We start from the raw sequence: 15,129 nt of genomic DNA, 5'->3' as shown, positions 1-15,129 counted from the left end.
CGAATAGAGTCTTTTAGAAAATATTGTTCATTTTTGAAGAAATTACTGTTAAAGTAATCAAAAGATAAGTCACTTCTTCTGTAATAATCTCAACAATTCAAAAGGTGAACTTATTATATCAAGTGTTAAAACAAGCATTGCCTTTAGTGAAAAAACTAGAATATTCGGTTGAAAATTGATCTGATAGTTTTTAGAAGACAAATTTTTGTGTCGGGCTTGATATGTAAACCAGTAGGTTGTAGTTCTCACCCCCCTCCCCACCCAAAAACAAAAACAAAAAAAAAAACATAATTTGCAGTATTTGGCCGGGTATAAATTATTTGCCAATTAATTGGCGCATCCTTGGAACTTGGAGAAATAGTATCTGAAATTGTGCCCTCTGTTTGTAAAACCTATTATACATATATGACCAAACACCGTTTTTTGTGATTATAAAAGCTATTTAGATTAACTAAGTAGGTAATTAGTGAGGATTAAGTCAAGTTATTTTGTTTTCTTAATAATAGAGTTCATGAATAATTTATCAAAGGAAGTAAATCTTTAAAATATTTGTAGAGGCAAAAAAAAAAAACCAGACAAACATGCGAATAATATGTTTTACAAACAGAAGACATAATTGTCCGTAAGAAAATAGATTGATGAAATATATTTACGGTATCATCAATTAATATTTAGTCTTAATTTTTTTTTTTTTGCAAAAAAAAATCCAACTAAGCTTTATTTTTTTAATCTTTTCAAAATAAAATATAATTTTTAAGAATATTTATTTTTAATAAACAAATTTATTTAAAACAAAAAATGGCTTTTCCCTCTCAGAGTGAAAAATGTAGATATTTTTGAAGAGTTCGTAGAATGTACGAACATGAATATAACTTAATTATTAAATAGAAGCAAGAGTTTTTCCAGCCTTATTTTTTGAGGAAAAAAGCCTGGAACAAATTAAACCCTTATAAAATATGTATTTATATAAAGTGAAATGTTATTTAATTTGTTAGTTTTTGTGAAATAGACCAGAATATTATTTTTTTAAGCAGTTACAACTGAACAAAAAAAAAATAGTGTTTTGAGTGTTTGATTAAGACATCAATTAATATTATTAAGTAACCCTATTAGGGTATGTATACAGGGTGTCCACGTTAATTGGAACTACTTTAAACTTCATCCAGATCCATAATGTGGATATTCGGAGTTAAATCATACTAATATAAAAGATTGCGTGAACAATACACTATAACTTCCACCACAATTGTTTTGACAACAAACAATAGTCATCATGGAACAAGCAAGGAGAGACGCCATCCTCGAATTGGCTCGCGCGGGATACAAGCCCTCTGCTATCTACAAGCTTCTTAACTACCCGAAGACCACGGTGTACCAGGTCTTCAATGCCTAAGAGGTTGAGGGAAGGTCTGCCGCAAGGCCCACTACATGAGAAGTGGCCGAATCCGCACTCCCCGTTTCCTTGAAGGCCTCCAGAAGTCCATCAAGGCTTCGCCGGGGACTTCCTTGTCCAGGTTGTCCAAGAACCGTGGAATGAGCAAGCAGCTGGTCTCCAAGGCTGTGAATGAGGACCTCGGGTACAGGTCATACCGAATGGCCAAACAACACATCCTCACGGCATCCATGAAGGCCACCAGGCTCACCAACGGTAAGCATCTCCTCAATGACCTGAAGAGCCATGGAGGAAAAATCATCTTCTTCTCCGACGAGAAGAACTGGAATGTCGACAGAAGCTACAACGTCCAGAATGATAGGTGGCTTGCCAAGGAGAGAGAAGAGGTCCCTACAGTCTTCACCACAAAGTTTCCAGCTCCATTACGAGGGAGTGGAATGCTGTCGATTCCGCGGAAGTCATCAGGGCATGTAAATCGTTTAGGGGCAGGATGGAGAAGATGGTGCCTGCTGAGGGAGGACATGTTGAATAAATTTATTGTTTAATATCATGTCTAACTTTTTCATATTAACAAATATACTCCAAATTCCATTTTTATCAAGCAGGTTGAATTTTAAGATAGTTCAATTTATCGTGGACACCCTGTAGTTATTATTTGGCTTTTTTTCCTTTTTTCGACCGTCTGGAAAAATTGACATCTTTAAAAGTAGAAATTGTCAATCGGTACCGCAGATTTGACTAAGAAGTCCCACCCATAAAAACTGTTGAATTTATCTTAATCTCAACTTATAATGTGTTGTAGTGGCATAACTGGATACTTTCATACACGTACAAGATTGTTTACAACTAATTAGCGTACCAGGAATTTTGTCCATGCAATAAAATGAAACAGATGTCAAAGATAACCAAAATGCATGTTAAGGCTCCATCAAAGTTTTATTTGACTCAAAAGTGGTGCGAATGAGTCACATACCGGCGTAAAGGGTTATTACGAAATGGTGAATAAATACGCTAATGTCTTACAAAACAGTGTTAATTTCATCGCTATTTTTTCAGTTCGTCTCGTCAAGTCTTTATTTTGACATGTTTCGCCTCTTTGAGTATCGCATTGTCACAATTCGCTAAGTTTTCGTTTCGTCACATTTTGCCTCTTTAGATTATGTTTCGAATCGTTTTCCTCTAGTTTTATTTTGTAGCATTTCATCTCGTCTCATATCGGTTGCCTTCCTCCAGCCTCATATTATCTTCCTCTTGTCTCATATCGTCTTCCTCTAGTCTCGTACTGTATTTTTCTTGTTTCTTTTTGTCACATTTTGTTCATCTCGTATTCCTTTATAATTGTTTCGCAACATTTCGTCTAGTCTTCTTGTTGTTACATTTTGTCTCGAGACATTACGTTTCGTATCATTTTCTTTTGGTTCTGTTCGTCAAATTTTGTTCGTTTTGCCCTCTTTTAGTCTTGTATTGTCTTATTCTAGTTTTGTATTGTTTCTACTTGTCTCGTCTTCCGTTTCTTTCGTTTTGTACCGTCTTCCTCAAGTATGGTATCGCCTTGCTCTAGTTTCGTATTGTCTTCCTCGACTTTCGTTTTATTACATTTAGTTTCGTCTCGTCTTCTTCAAATGTGGTATCGCCTTCCTCTAGTCGTTGATTGTCTTTCTCTAGTCTCGTATTGTCTTTTTCGACTTTCGTTTTGTAACATTTCCTTTGGTATCATCTTCTTCAAGTGTGGTATCGTCTTTCTCTATTCTTGTATTGACTTCTTCTAGTCTCTTTTTGTGTTCCTCTAGTCTCGTATTGTCTTCCTCGACTTTTGTTTCTTCAAATTTTGTTTCGTCTCATATTGTCTTCATCTAGTTGTGTTTTCTCACATTTCGCTTCGTCTCATCTTCCTTTAGCCTCCTTTCGCCACATTTCTTCAAATATTTGTGTGGTTACATTTTGTCTCATACCAATAAGTTTCGAATTGTGTTCCTCTAGTATCATTTCGTTTCGCCTTCCTCTAGGACAAGTTTATAAAAATTTGTCAAGTATTCTTTCCGTCATATTTTATTCCGTCTTCTTTTTGTTTCGTCTCGTTACCTCAAACAAAAACCTGTAGGGGGTATAAGTATATGTGAATGACCCTTAACGAGTTTTTGTATACTAATTTGGTGTCGAAAAAGTATGGAAATACTTATAATAATTTTGGTACTGGTACAGGTTCGAAAATATTGGTATCATGACAACAGTAGTGTGCACTGGAGCTTTGTAAAAAAAAAAATCCTAAAGCAGTATTTAATATCTTAGGAATAGATCCTTTGTTGCCTACAAAAATGTGTTTTTAAGTTTATTTGGTCAAATGACTTTTTGACCTTACAAACACACATATTTTTTTCAATTTCTGATATTGGAGGTTGATTGATTCAATATGTTAATGTATGTTGGTAAGAAATTGATTAAGAAAATACGACGCAGCTCAGAAAACCCTTTCTAAGGGACAATCATTTCTGGCATTGACAAATATTTTCTAGCAAGTCAAAAAATAAGAGGAAATCTTGTTTGTCTTCCATAGAGCATACACTGCAGAGAATTTTGAAATTTGCTCTCTCTCTCCTAGGACTTAATTTCTTTGTCAAAAGAAGCCCACAAACTCGAAGATTCATATGAGGTTTTTCAGGAAGGGATTTTTATATCTTCATTTTCATACAGTTTGATCAATTCTAAACATAATTCTTACACACATCTTCGTTTGCTAACTTCCTTACTTCCGTTTTTCCTCTCCAGACACAAGCCCCATGTGCTGCTGTATCTAGGGATGTCTGTAGGAGAGAGTATGTGTAACTCTGTGGGTCAAGAAGAGTTAAAATAGTGAAAAGATAAATGTCTGCCAATTTGTAAGGGTAACAATTACAACTAATCAATAATCTCATCGTCAGCTTATTTTTCATTAGGTTTCAAATCGAGGATGACGTCATCGATTAGTTTTAAATAAATTATTTTACATAACGCATAAATGTGGGTCTGAAAGGTTCAGACCCCGGGCTTGACAAAATGAGGTTCTGACAGCGGGCTTTTGGTCTCAAACCTACAGCAAATTCACCTCTATTCCACAGTGGAAGAATCTATTACGTCGTTTACAAGTAAATTAACTTGTACAATCTGTTAGAAGAAATTGTAACATGTAAATTGAGCAAATTAAATAGAAGAATCAATTTTTACACTCCAAATACGCTCATTTCTCCTTCTCTAAATACACAAGTCAACAAAATTAAACTTTTTTTTCGCATCAGAAATTTCATAGTATTTTTCCAATCGAGTTTTTTTGCGCTGATTGCATGTCATTTGTGTTGAGCTTTAGAAATACTCTGGTTTGAAATTTTATCAATTTTTTGAGATTTTTAATGACTTAAATCAAGCTTTATGCAAATTTTGGCAAAACACAACAACAAATACTTCCAGTAATGCAACATTGTTATAAAAACGTTGCCATGTGAACTTTTATTTTATATTTTTTTGAAAAACATTTCAAAATTAAATTTAAAATATTTTAAAAATCCACAGCTATTCCAAAAAAATTAATTAAAAAAAAATTGAAATGTTTAACTTTTTGAAAAAAATTGAAATGTTTTAGAAAAAAAATCTCAAAAATTTAATTAAATTTCAATTTTTTTTTGATTGATTAGAAAAAATTCCTTAATGGGAGGAAATGGAAACAACCCCTCCATCCCACCCCTTGCGGACGCCCCTGAAAGGTGACTATTAGTGATGGTTAATTTTTCAACCTATTATTATAATTATATTGAGCTTTTTTTTCTATTTTATGGTTCTCATAAGTCACTCTATGTTTCATAGAAATATAATTGCATTTCCACACCATTAAAAATAAATAAATTACTTTTATCATAGAGTTTCATATTGGGGAAATATACAATACAATCAATTTTTAATGTAGTTTTATAGAATATTTAATGGTGTTGTAAATAGAAGGATATAGAGATGTGCTCAAGAAATAAAATTTGAATCCATTTTTTATATCCTCTTTTAGGAAGGAAAAATTCTTTTTCTTTGACATAATATTCACAACTAATAACTCATGTTAGATCAGTATAAAAATACTATAAAGACTGCAGTCGGATCCTAATACGAAATTTCAGTACTAAGACCCGTCCTTATTGGTCTCTTATAGTAACTAAAACAGCTGAAATAACGTTGTTACAATTTACGTACAAGGGTGAGGACTCAAAAATGAGAAAATTTTAAAAACTATTTTCTCTTACACACATTTTTATTTCGTGCTATTTTTATGGCAAACTTTTGTAAGAAAAGTAGGTAATTCAACAATTTCCTACACTTTTTATGCAATATGCCCCCTTCCATTCTGATTGTTGGCTTCAATATGGGGACGAACAGAAGTACAGCTGGCCTTTTTTGAAGTTCGAGGACAAGTTGTTCCACTCATCCGTGATAACAGTCTTCGGGGCATCAACATTAGGGCGAGAAGTCTTTTTCGTCTTGTCTTTCAAGATGTACCAAACTGCAAAGTCAAGGGGATTCGCGTAGAGTAAAGACAAAGGACAGAAGGTAGCCATGTTCTCTCTCCAGAAATGCTGCACCTTCTAGACGGGACTGCAGTCTTGAAGGATAATGGGGGGGGGGAATCCTACTGGAATGCACCACGGTTGTAACGGTCTATCCTCTTTAACACTCCAGAAACGTAGATTACCAGCTTCTTTATATTTTAATATGTTGACCATTATTATATTTGCTTTATTTCCAAGAATCTTAATGAACACCTCATTTTTATAATAGTGTATCATTAAATAAGGTTCCACCTATACTGGGTTCGGTGAAAAAATCTTTACACTTTCTATATAGAACTTTATCAAGATGTATTTCAGCAATCAGTTGTAATAGGGTATGTCAATAAAAAAATTAAACAACTGATATGATGCAATGGCTATCCTAATAATCGCGGGCATAAAGCTCCAAACAAGCCATTCAGGAAGAAGTCAGTCTATAAGTCCAGCTCTATACCTAAAGAACGTAAGTGTAGCTTTTGCAACGGTAGACATGTATTTATTAAGTCTGAGTGTCCTGCAATGGGACGAGACAAACAGGCCACTTTGCCATTTGCTGTAAGCCTCCCAGGTCGTCAGGGTCATCAATCTCATTCCCAGTATCAAAGGTAGAGGATGAGAGGGTGTATGCACATTTGTATGTTGATGGTCAAAGGATCAAGTTTTACTGGATCTAGGGTCCAATATAAAGATTTTTATAAGTCAAAACGTTACTAGCAAGGAAAACTGTTAGTGCAAATCCTATGGTGAGATGCTTCGTGATTACAGAGAGGGGTCAACCAATACTGGGGTTTTCTGGCTGCCTGAGTTTTGGTTTTGTTACTTTAACCAACCACCCTAATGTATGCCGTGCCCTACAAGAAGACATGGAAAGAGTGGAATATCTAAGAAAGAAGTACCAGACTATTTTTGAAGAATCATGTTCTCATATGAAACACATAAATGTGAGAGTCCACCTTAACGAGAATACACATCCGTCTTAAAAATGTGCGCGCCCGTACCTCTACCCCTACCAGAGCACGTGAATGGTAAACTTCGGGATATGGTGGATAGGGGGACACTTAATAGAGTGCCGTCTTAAGAGTGGGCGTCTCTTATAGTCGCTGAGTTAAAGCCTAATGGCAAAGTGCGGATTTGGGCTGACTTCACACACACGATCTCTCCCACTGTGGATAAGCATTTATACCTATCCATCACCCTGAGGAGTTATTTGAGGATCTTGCAGGTGTAGCTATTTTTCGAATTTGGACTTCTCCCACTGCTATGAGCAGTACGCATTCGACGATGAGTCAAAGTGTAGTTTGGCTATAAACACACCCTATAAATGCCCTACAATATGGACTCGTGTCGGCTCCTGCTATTGTGCAGGCCGCGAAAGATACACTTTTGAGTGAGTCCCAGGAGGGAAGCTCTACATTGATGACGTCCTTATCTTTTCAAAGTCATAGATAAACACCTTAAGACGTTGGAGGGAGCGTATCGTAGGATTGCCAAGGCTGTTGCTCATCTGAAAGCACAGAAGTGTAGCATACTGACAGACGAACTGATGTATTTGGGTTTTAGGGTGTCAAAGTAAGGCAGGTTGCTGGCATATGGCTGGGGCAAGTTGATAGATGTATAAACTTGTCCCTTGGTATTCTATCAAGATTTACAAACACGGGTATATTCCTCTTAAACTATGATATTTTCAAAGAATCGGATTACGTAGCTTCTGAAATTACTGAATGTGAAATGCCAACCATGAGTAAAGCATTTTTGCCGTCCACCTCTTCAGAAAATTCTTGTACTTCAATACAAAAAGGCAAATCCTCAACAATAACTGAAGTTTCTCCTAAAGTATTGCCCACTACCTATAGTCCAACAAAAACCATTCAAAAATAGAAGTTGCAAAGTATCATGTTCTATTCTCACAAAAACGCTACCAAAATGGGAGAATTAAAATGAATAATTTGAATTATGATTATTATCAATGAGCTAAGTGAAATATTTGTTTACATGGAATATATTGATTGACCAGGGTGTGATATAACCTAATTATGTAATTTGTCATTTACCCCCCCCCCCTTAATTAGGTTATATAACACCCCTGGCCATTGAATACACTGCCACAGTTTTATAAAGAGGATAATAATTTTATTCATATTAATTCCCCAATACACAAATGAAATCACCGTAGACAACGCGCTTGGGAGAAGTTATTCTCTTGAATTTAATGTGCGTTCGCGCCCAGGCGATTTCGACAATAAGAAATATACTTCATATACATGGATTTCACCAAATAGATTCCTTGGTCAGATGGAGTAAATGTTTACTGATGCTTAATCAGTGCAACTCCATCTAACATATTAAAGGAACATTTAAAAAAACCAATTTTTTTTTATTAGCTTGAATAGACTTGATTACGTCCATATCGTCAATATGTCGATTTTTCTTAACGGGTTCTTATCTTATTGCATGTATCAACTTACCCCTAATTGAGGTATGTTGATACATTTGCCTATTTTGATATTATTGAAAAATAAGAATAAATATTACATATATGCATAAGTACATTTTGTTAGATAAGCCTTCTAGCTACCTTACTTCAAAATATTAGGTAAAATAGAGGGGTCTGAGCTTTTTGAGTACGTAAAAACCAAAACGTGGATCAACTAACCTCACCTTCCACTACAAGTGAAAGACCATACCGATGTACTGATGGTGAGAACTTTATGGATGATGGGTTCTCCAGAGGGTACAATACTGGTGGGTGTTGAAAGGGATCAGGAACTGTCGAGAACAATAAAGGTTGCAAAAACTGGTAATTGGTCTGCAGTTACTGAGATAGCTTACTTTCGTAAACGGGATTGTTTATCCCTAAGAAACGGTCTATTGTTCTGGGGCATAAGACTCGTGGTACCAAAGTCACTCCGTAGAATCTACCTACACGAGCTCGCCTGAATCACCACGCAATGGTGAAAATGAAAACTTTAGCACGCAATGCTATGTGGTGGCCAGGAATGGACCAAGATATTGAGGACTTTATCCAAACATGCAAAGTGTGCCAAGAACTCAGCTCAAATCCTTTGTCCGATTTTACTCCATTCCCTCCGGCCTCTGAGTGGCAATGAGTACATATCGACTACACTCAATTTAAAGGTCAGTTCATTTTGGTTATGATGGATGAAGGATCCAACTGGGTAGAAGCAGACTATATGAAAGACACGTCTACATTAACGACGCTGAAACAATGGTTCAAACGTTTTGCTTTCCCTAGAGTTATACACTCTAACAACGGTCCACAATTTACAAACGCGGCATTCAGGTCAAAATTGTCTGAATGGGGGGGGGAGACTCTCTCATTGTCTCCACCATATCACCCTCAGTCCAATGGACAAGGTGAAAGAGCCGTTGGAATTATCAAAAACCTTCTGAGAAAAAAGCCTACGTTATTGTTGGAAGAATTATTGTTTGGCTACAGATCGATGCCACTGGCTCATGGAAAATCTCAGTAAATCTCTTTAATTTTTAAAGGCAGTTTTTTCATTACAGACTACTCAACTCTATGTATAAAAAGTATCAATAAACATATACATTACATACATATTTGTAATTTGGATCCATAAGTATGTACTGCCAAACATACATACATATGTTTGTTCGACATTATACATAGTAATAATTATAAGTAGACCCTTCCTGCCCTTTTCCTCTTTCATTCAGTTAGTAGGTCCTACAATCATCAAGAGTAAGGAATTAATAATTGATTTGATAATAATGTATGTGCGATGTACGTAAATACATTAGTATTATAAAAATAGTACACAATTGTTGAAATCATTCCTGAAAATATTGCATGTTATACATAGTTTATAATTGAAAATTTGTGTTGACAACATGGCATGTACATTATACGTGATTTTCGAACACCCAGCTTGGGCGTTCGGGGTAGTTCCTTACTATCTCTATCAGAGAAATGGCGAAATAATATAGTACTTTCCGGTACTTTGGAAGTAAAGGTGAATTTTTTTTTTATGGAGAGAAACGCTGGCCTTTATCGAACCAAGGACGAGAATACCAATCATTTTCTCTTTGAATGCAAGACGTACTTTCCAATATACATTTGGCAAACAATTAGGAAGCATTTTGTTTTTTATCACTTGAAGAAAGATGATTTCTTAACATTCTACTCTGGAAAATTGGAGAAGATTATTAACTCAGCTATTAAGAGGGTCATCATATTTGGTAGGCGAAACGCGCTTCCTTGGACTATGCGGACTTTATCCGTTGTGAAACTTACCTACATGTTTTAAAACGGATAGTCCTATTATGAACAAACTCTACCATTCAGTATTTTTGACAAGTCTTTATTTTATTTCTGCGTGTATTATGAATTTTTTTTTATTCGATTACTTTGACTATTCTTTTGCACCTATTTATTTTAATGCACGTTTGTACATATATATATATGTCTACAGATTTCAATAATTCATTTGCTGTTACTAGTGTTGTTTCAGTCCACTATTTAGTCCAGTTCAGTCTCGGTCCAGTCCAGCTTAGTCCTAAAACTTATTTCGTCCATTCCTTGATGACGTCACTACACTTTAAGTTATTTTTAATTAAGTGGAACTTGACCTCTCAGATTTGAATGATTTTTGGCGCCCGGGCTCAAATTCTTAAGTAATTCAAGTTTGTCAAATTTCAGCAAATGAATTTTACCTGTTTATGAGATATAGATACTCCGTCCCAGCCCTTTTTTGTCCTAAAATTTTAAAGTACTGTTTCTTCTATATTTTTTTAATCCAAGAGAGCGTACCGTCTAAATTTGCAGCTACGTTGATGGTACGAGGCGGAATTTCGATTCAAGGTTTAAAGCTTCCCTTAGTTTTTCTTCAAAATAGTGTTCCGATGAACCAAGAAAGCTACATAAAGGGAATTTTGGAGCCCGTTGTACTTCCTTGGTATAAATCCCGGAAATAAAAAAGCAACAACTTATTTTTCAGTATGATGGAGCCTTTGTGCATACCCAAAGACAAACTATGAGTCTAATAAGACATTTTGGCCTCCTACAAGCCAAGATATTAATCCCCTCGATTGTTTCATTTAGGGTTACCTAGAGTGAAGGTAAGAACAATACGACATACAAATATTAAATTTCTTAAAAACCACCATTGAGCTGGAATTGGACGCATTACTTGAATCCTTAGTTCGTAAATCCTGTCAATCATTTTCAAAAAGACTCCAAGCAGTAATCAACAAGGGAGGTGGCTTTATTGAATAATTTTTTTAATATTTTTTGTAACTTTTCAAGAGAGTAAAAATAAATATTATTAAGCTTTCCCCTAAAATATCTTATTTTTGAACAATAGGTAATAGATTTTGTCAAGGGGGGTCTGAACAACATTTGATATATACCATTATAGCATAGCCTATCTCAGTGAGTCGTGAAGGAAACTATTCAAAAGTTTTCTAGAAGGCTACAAAAAACCAAAAAACTCCAAATTTTGCATAATTCAATGTACCACTTGGAGAGCAAACAAGTATTAATCTCCACACGAAGTGTGCAAAATCTGTATTGAGCATTTCAGAGCATAGTCTCAAGGAAATAATTTAAAAAGCTTCAGTTTGGTGTGCCTATACCTTGGAGATAATCTGCTATTTCTGCATTGTCAATGTAAAAGGTTTCCATAAGATTAACAAGAAGTATTTGCAATAACCAAGTATCCCTTCAGCTATTCGATCAGTTTCACGTAGTATAGAAATATCACTATCTATATTTACTTTCAAAAATGGATGAAGCAGATCACTGCCCAGCTGCTCCCAAGTGATGAAGAAGACACTACATATATTTTTCAACCATCTGATGAAGATTGTGACAAATATGTTCTGTTTACTCAGTCGGCGTTGAATGACTTGGCTTGAGATATTTATTTACCAAAATAGTCTGTTGAACTTTTGTCTTCAAGACTGAAAGAGAATCGAATAATGAATCGATTTGCAGATGTGTCTCATCTTATCGTATTAGGGACGCAGAACTTCATTTTGGTCTGCAAAGCCTTTTCTATTTTGCTATTATATATAAATAGTTATTCGGAGCTGGTAAGGGAATATGTGTTTGACAAAATATATAACGAACCTCTGAACTTCTGTAGACTTATGTTGAAATATCTGAATTTAATTGAAATTCCCATATATATTGAGGCGGGAATCTTTCTCTAAACAGCCAAATTGGTTGTCACCTTATTGGAACATTACTCTTCCAAAGATCTAGAATCTCAAAACGAATAAATAAATTATTAAGGAAATTCTATACTAGATAATTATAAGATGTTTTACTGGAAACAATAGTTAAAATGTAACAATATAATAATACAATTATTTGTATTATTATAAAAATAGGTCCATGTGTCCATGATATTTTTCAAAACTTACATTCCCTATTTATGAGTTCTCCGTTACAAAAACGCATTATGTTAATGTTATTTTATTATTGTGATTGTTGTCAGGCGAGTAAAAATTATTAATTGTAGAAATATTATTGGTCTGTATTACACTCTTTTGCAAGCAATTTAAAAGTGGAAAATCTGTAGAAAATATGATTTATATGCGGCTATGCAAAAGTTTTTCATTTAATTAAATGGAGAGTTAAAACCATGAGTAAAATTCTATTGAAGTTCATAATGTTTGTGTTCAATTAATATTCAAAAGGATGTGAGGAATAACATAATTAGGCTGTGACAGTCAAGTCAATAAAGTTGTCAATTAATTCCAAAGTCCTGTTTTGCAAAGGTTGATTTAATTGACTTAGCAATTAGATGTGGGAGTTGCAATGTCCGTTTCGTCAATTGACGTATCAAATGTAATCAATTTTGTACATATATATATTCTAAAATAAGTGAGAGTAAACTTATATCACATCCATTTACGTGATCATGAAGACATTAGTATTCCTGGCTATTATTGCGTCTACTTTTGCTAATCCCAAATATCCAGATATTTGTGGGTTGGAAAACAAACCTTCGGTGGATTCAAGAGTCATTGGAGGACAGGAAGCAGCAAGGAATCAATTTCCATGGCTAGCTTTCGTATCTACCTTTGGTTATTGTACTGGGTCTGTTTTGGATGAAAATTGGATTATAACTGCTAAGCATTGTATTGGTTCTGATGGTGTGGCTACAGTTCGTGTTGGGGCTCATAGCAAATGGGGATCTATTGCAGATGAGCCAAATATGCAAATCCGAAAAAGTTCCAAAATTCACACATCATCAACTGGAGACTTTGCTTTAATCAAATTGGAAAGTCCTTTGGATTTAAACAAATATGTCCGACCCGTTTGCTTACCAACACGTGCAGATGTTAATAAGACCTTTGTTGGCGAATCAACGACCATAACAGGATGGGGTGTTAATATTTTAGACCCAGATTATGTCAATTATCCCGGATTATATTTTGCTAAAAATATAACAATTATTAAATGCGGTTTTGCAAAAAATATTATCTGTACTGATGCAAATCAAGGAAAGGCTGTCTGCTTTGGTGACAGCGGTGGCCCTCTTAACTATGAAATGGAAGATGGAAAGTATATGCAAATTGGAGTCAACCAATTTGTGACAAATGGAAAATGTGTAGGAGGTGTAAATGGATATGCACGTGTATCATCACATCTAGACTTTATTCAAGAAATAACTGGAATGGTTATCGAATAATGAATTTATCGTTTTTCTATAATAAAGATTTAATAAAATAAACTCACTAATTCTAATTCATTTTTGTAACAATATGAGTATTGAGCAAAGGAACAGTCTTACTGATACTCTACAGTTGTAGAATGTCAATATGGTATTAATAGTTTTTGAAATTGAATAGTTAGAATGGGCCTAGAATATTGCAAAATCTTACGGATGAAACCAATAAAAATTCCGAAATTCAGATATTATAAATTGGGGACTTTGAAGGTTTCAAATTGTTGGAGCACATATGCTAATGAGACCTTCAGTGGTGCATCAACGATCACAACAGGATGTATTGCTTACAACTTTAGTAAACAAATTATCCTGAATTATACTTTCCCAAAAACGTAGAAGTCAATAAGTGCTGTTGGGAATTTGTATGTACTAATACAAACTTAGGGAAAGTTATTTGTTTTTGGAAACGAAATATGGCGTACACATCTTCATCATGGGTGGAAACATCCTAGGTAAGAAAATAATGAGCTTTAGTTAAATAGTTAATGACATTTTTATATAGTATTCTGTAATAGTCTATAGTTGGTTTTGTTCGTATATTTTAAATTTTTCTGCCTTGTATATTGCAAAATATAATCGCACAGAGTAAGGTTCCACTGAAATTCAAAGATTTTTAAGAGCTAAAATATAAAACATTACAATGAACCTGGACATTAATAAAGTTACCTCTTTACGTATAAGGGAGACCAAAATAGTAAAAATATCATATTAAACAATTAGAGGTTCAAAATTTCCATCGATGAAATTCCGGGCAAGAATATAATTTATCTTAGAGCGCAAAATCCAAAACTGATCTCAGTTTCCCCTGGGTCGTCAGGTTTCAGAAATATTTGAGACTATAATTATTCTAGACTAATATCGTTCAGATACATTTTTCATCATTAAGAGAATCACCAAATTAAAGTACGATGAATAAAACAGATGTCGTTTGAAATAAACATACTTCCATTTTTAATTTTAGTCTTATCGAGACCATTATAACTTATTCATCATTCATAGTAATAAAAATATCACTGCGTATATTATAGCAAAAAAAAATAAGGACTTTAGTTTGGGTTTGTATTTTTTATGTCATCCTATTTTTTAGGGGAGGGGGGAGTATAAGCAAGTATGCAACATTATCTTAATATTGTCTTCATTGCTTCCATCCTATAATCCCCTTCCGAGTGATTATTCATTATGAAGCCTTATAGTTTTCTTCATATGGATTTTCATCTCGTCGTGCCTCGTGGAATACAGAGTTATAAATAAGACTAAAATCATTTCTTGAGGTGGATTATCAAATTAGAAGTATTCTTTGAAAACATAAAAGTCCACTTCTTCAGTTCTTCGTGAATGAAGAGGGATCTTAGGTTTTAAAAATTGTCAAAGTAAAAATGTATTTAAATTTCAAATTGTAGTATATTTAAGTTGTTTAGTTTTAACTTCTCATTGTTGTATTACCTAATTAAAA

The 15,129-nt window shown here is 34.4% G+C and overlaps 1 protein-coding gene across 1 annotated transcript; it reads left to right on the top strand.

The window, feature by feature from the left end:
- The first annotated feature begins 12,837 nt into the window (after positions 1–12,837).
- Positions 12,838–13,679, top strand: LOC121125349 (brachyurin). Its single transcript, XM_040720499.2, has one exon. The coding sequence runs from the start codon at positions 12,864–12,866 to the stop codon at positions 13,635–13,637; it is 774 nt and encodes a 257-aa protein (XP_040576433.1). The 5' UTR covers positions 12,838–12,863; the 3' UTR covers positions 13,638–13,679.
- The last annotated feature ends 1,450 nt before the right edge of the window (positions 13,680–15,129 follow it).

Source organism: Lepeophtheirus salmonis, chromosome 10, assembly GCF_016086655.4.
Source record: "Lepeophtheirus salmonis chromosome 10, UVic_Lsal_1.4, whole genome shotgun sequence".
Lineage (NCBI taxonomy): Eukaryota > Metazoa > Arthropoda > Copepoda > Siphonostomatoida > Caligidae > Lepeophtheirus > Lepeophtheirus salmonis.
Note: the sequence above shows the minus strand (reverse complement) of the source record. Positions and strands in the feature narration are given on the sequence as shown.

What these genes read in the sequence shown, in the direction of transcription:
- LOC121125349 (XM_040720499.2), top strand. Translation starts at nt 12,864, where the DNA reads ATGAAGACATTAGTATTCCTGGCTATTATTGCGTCTACTTTTGCTAAT.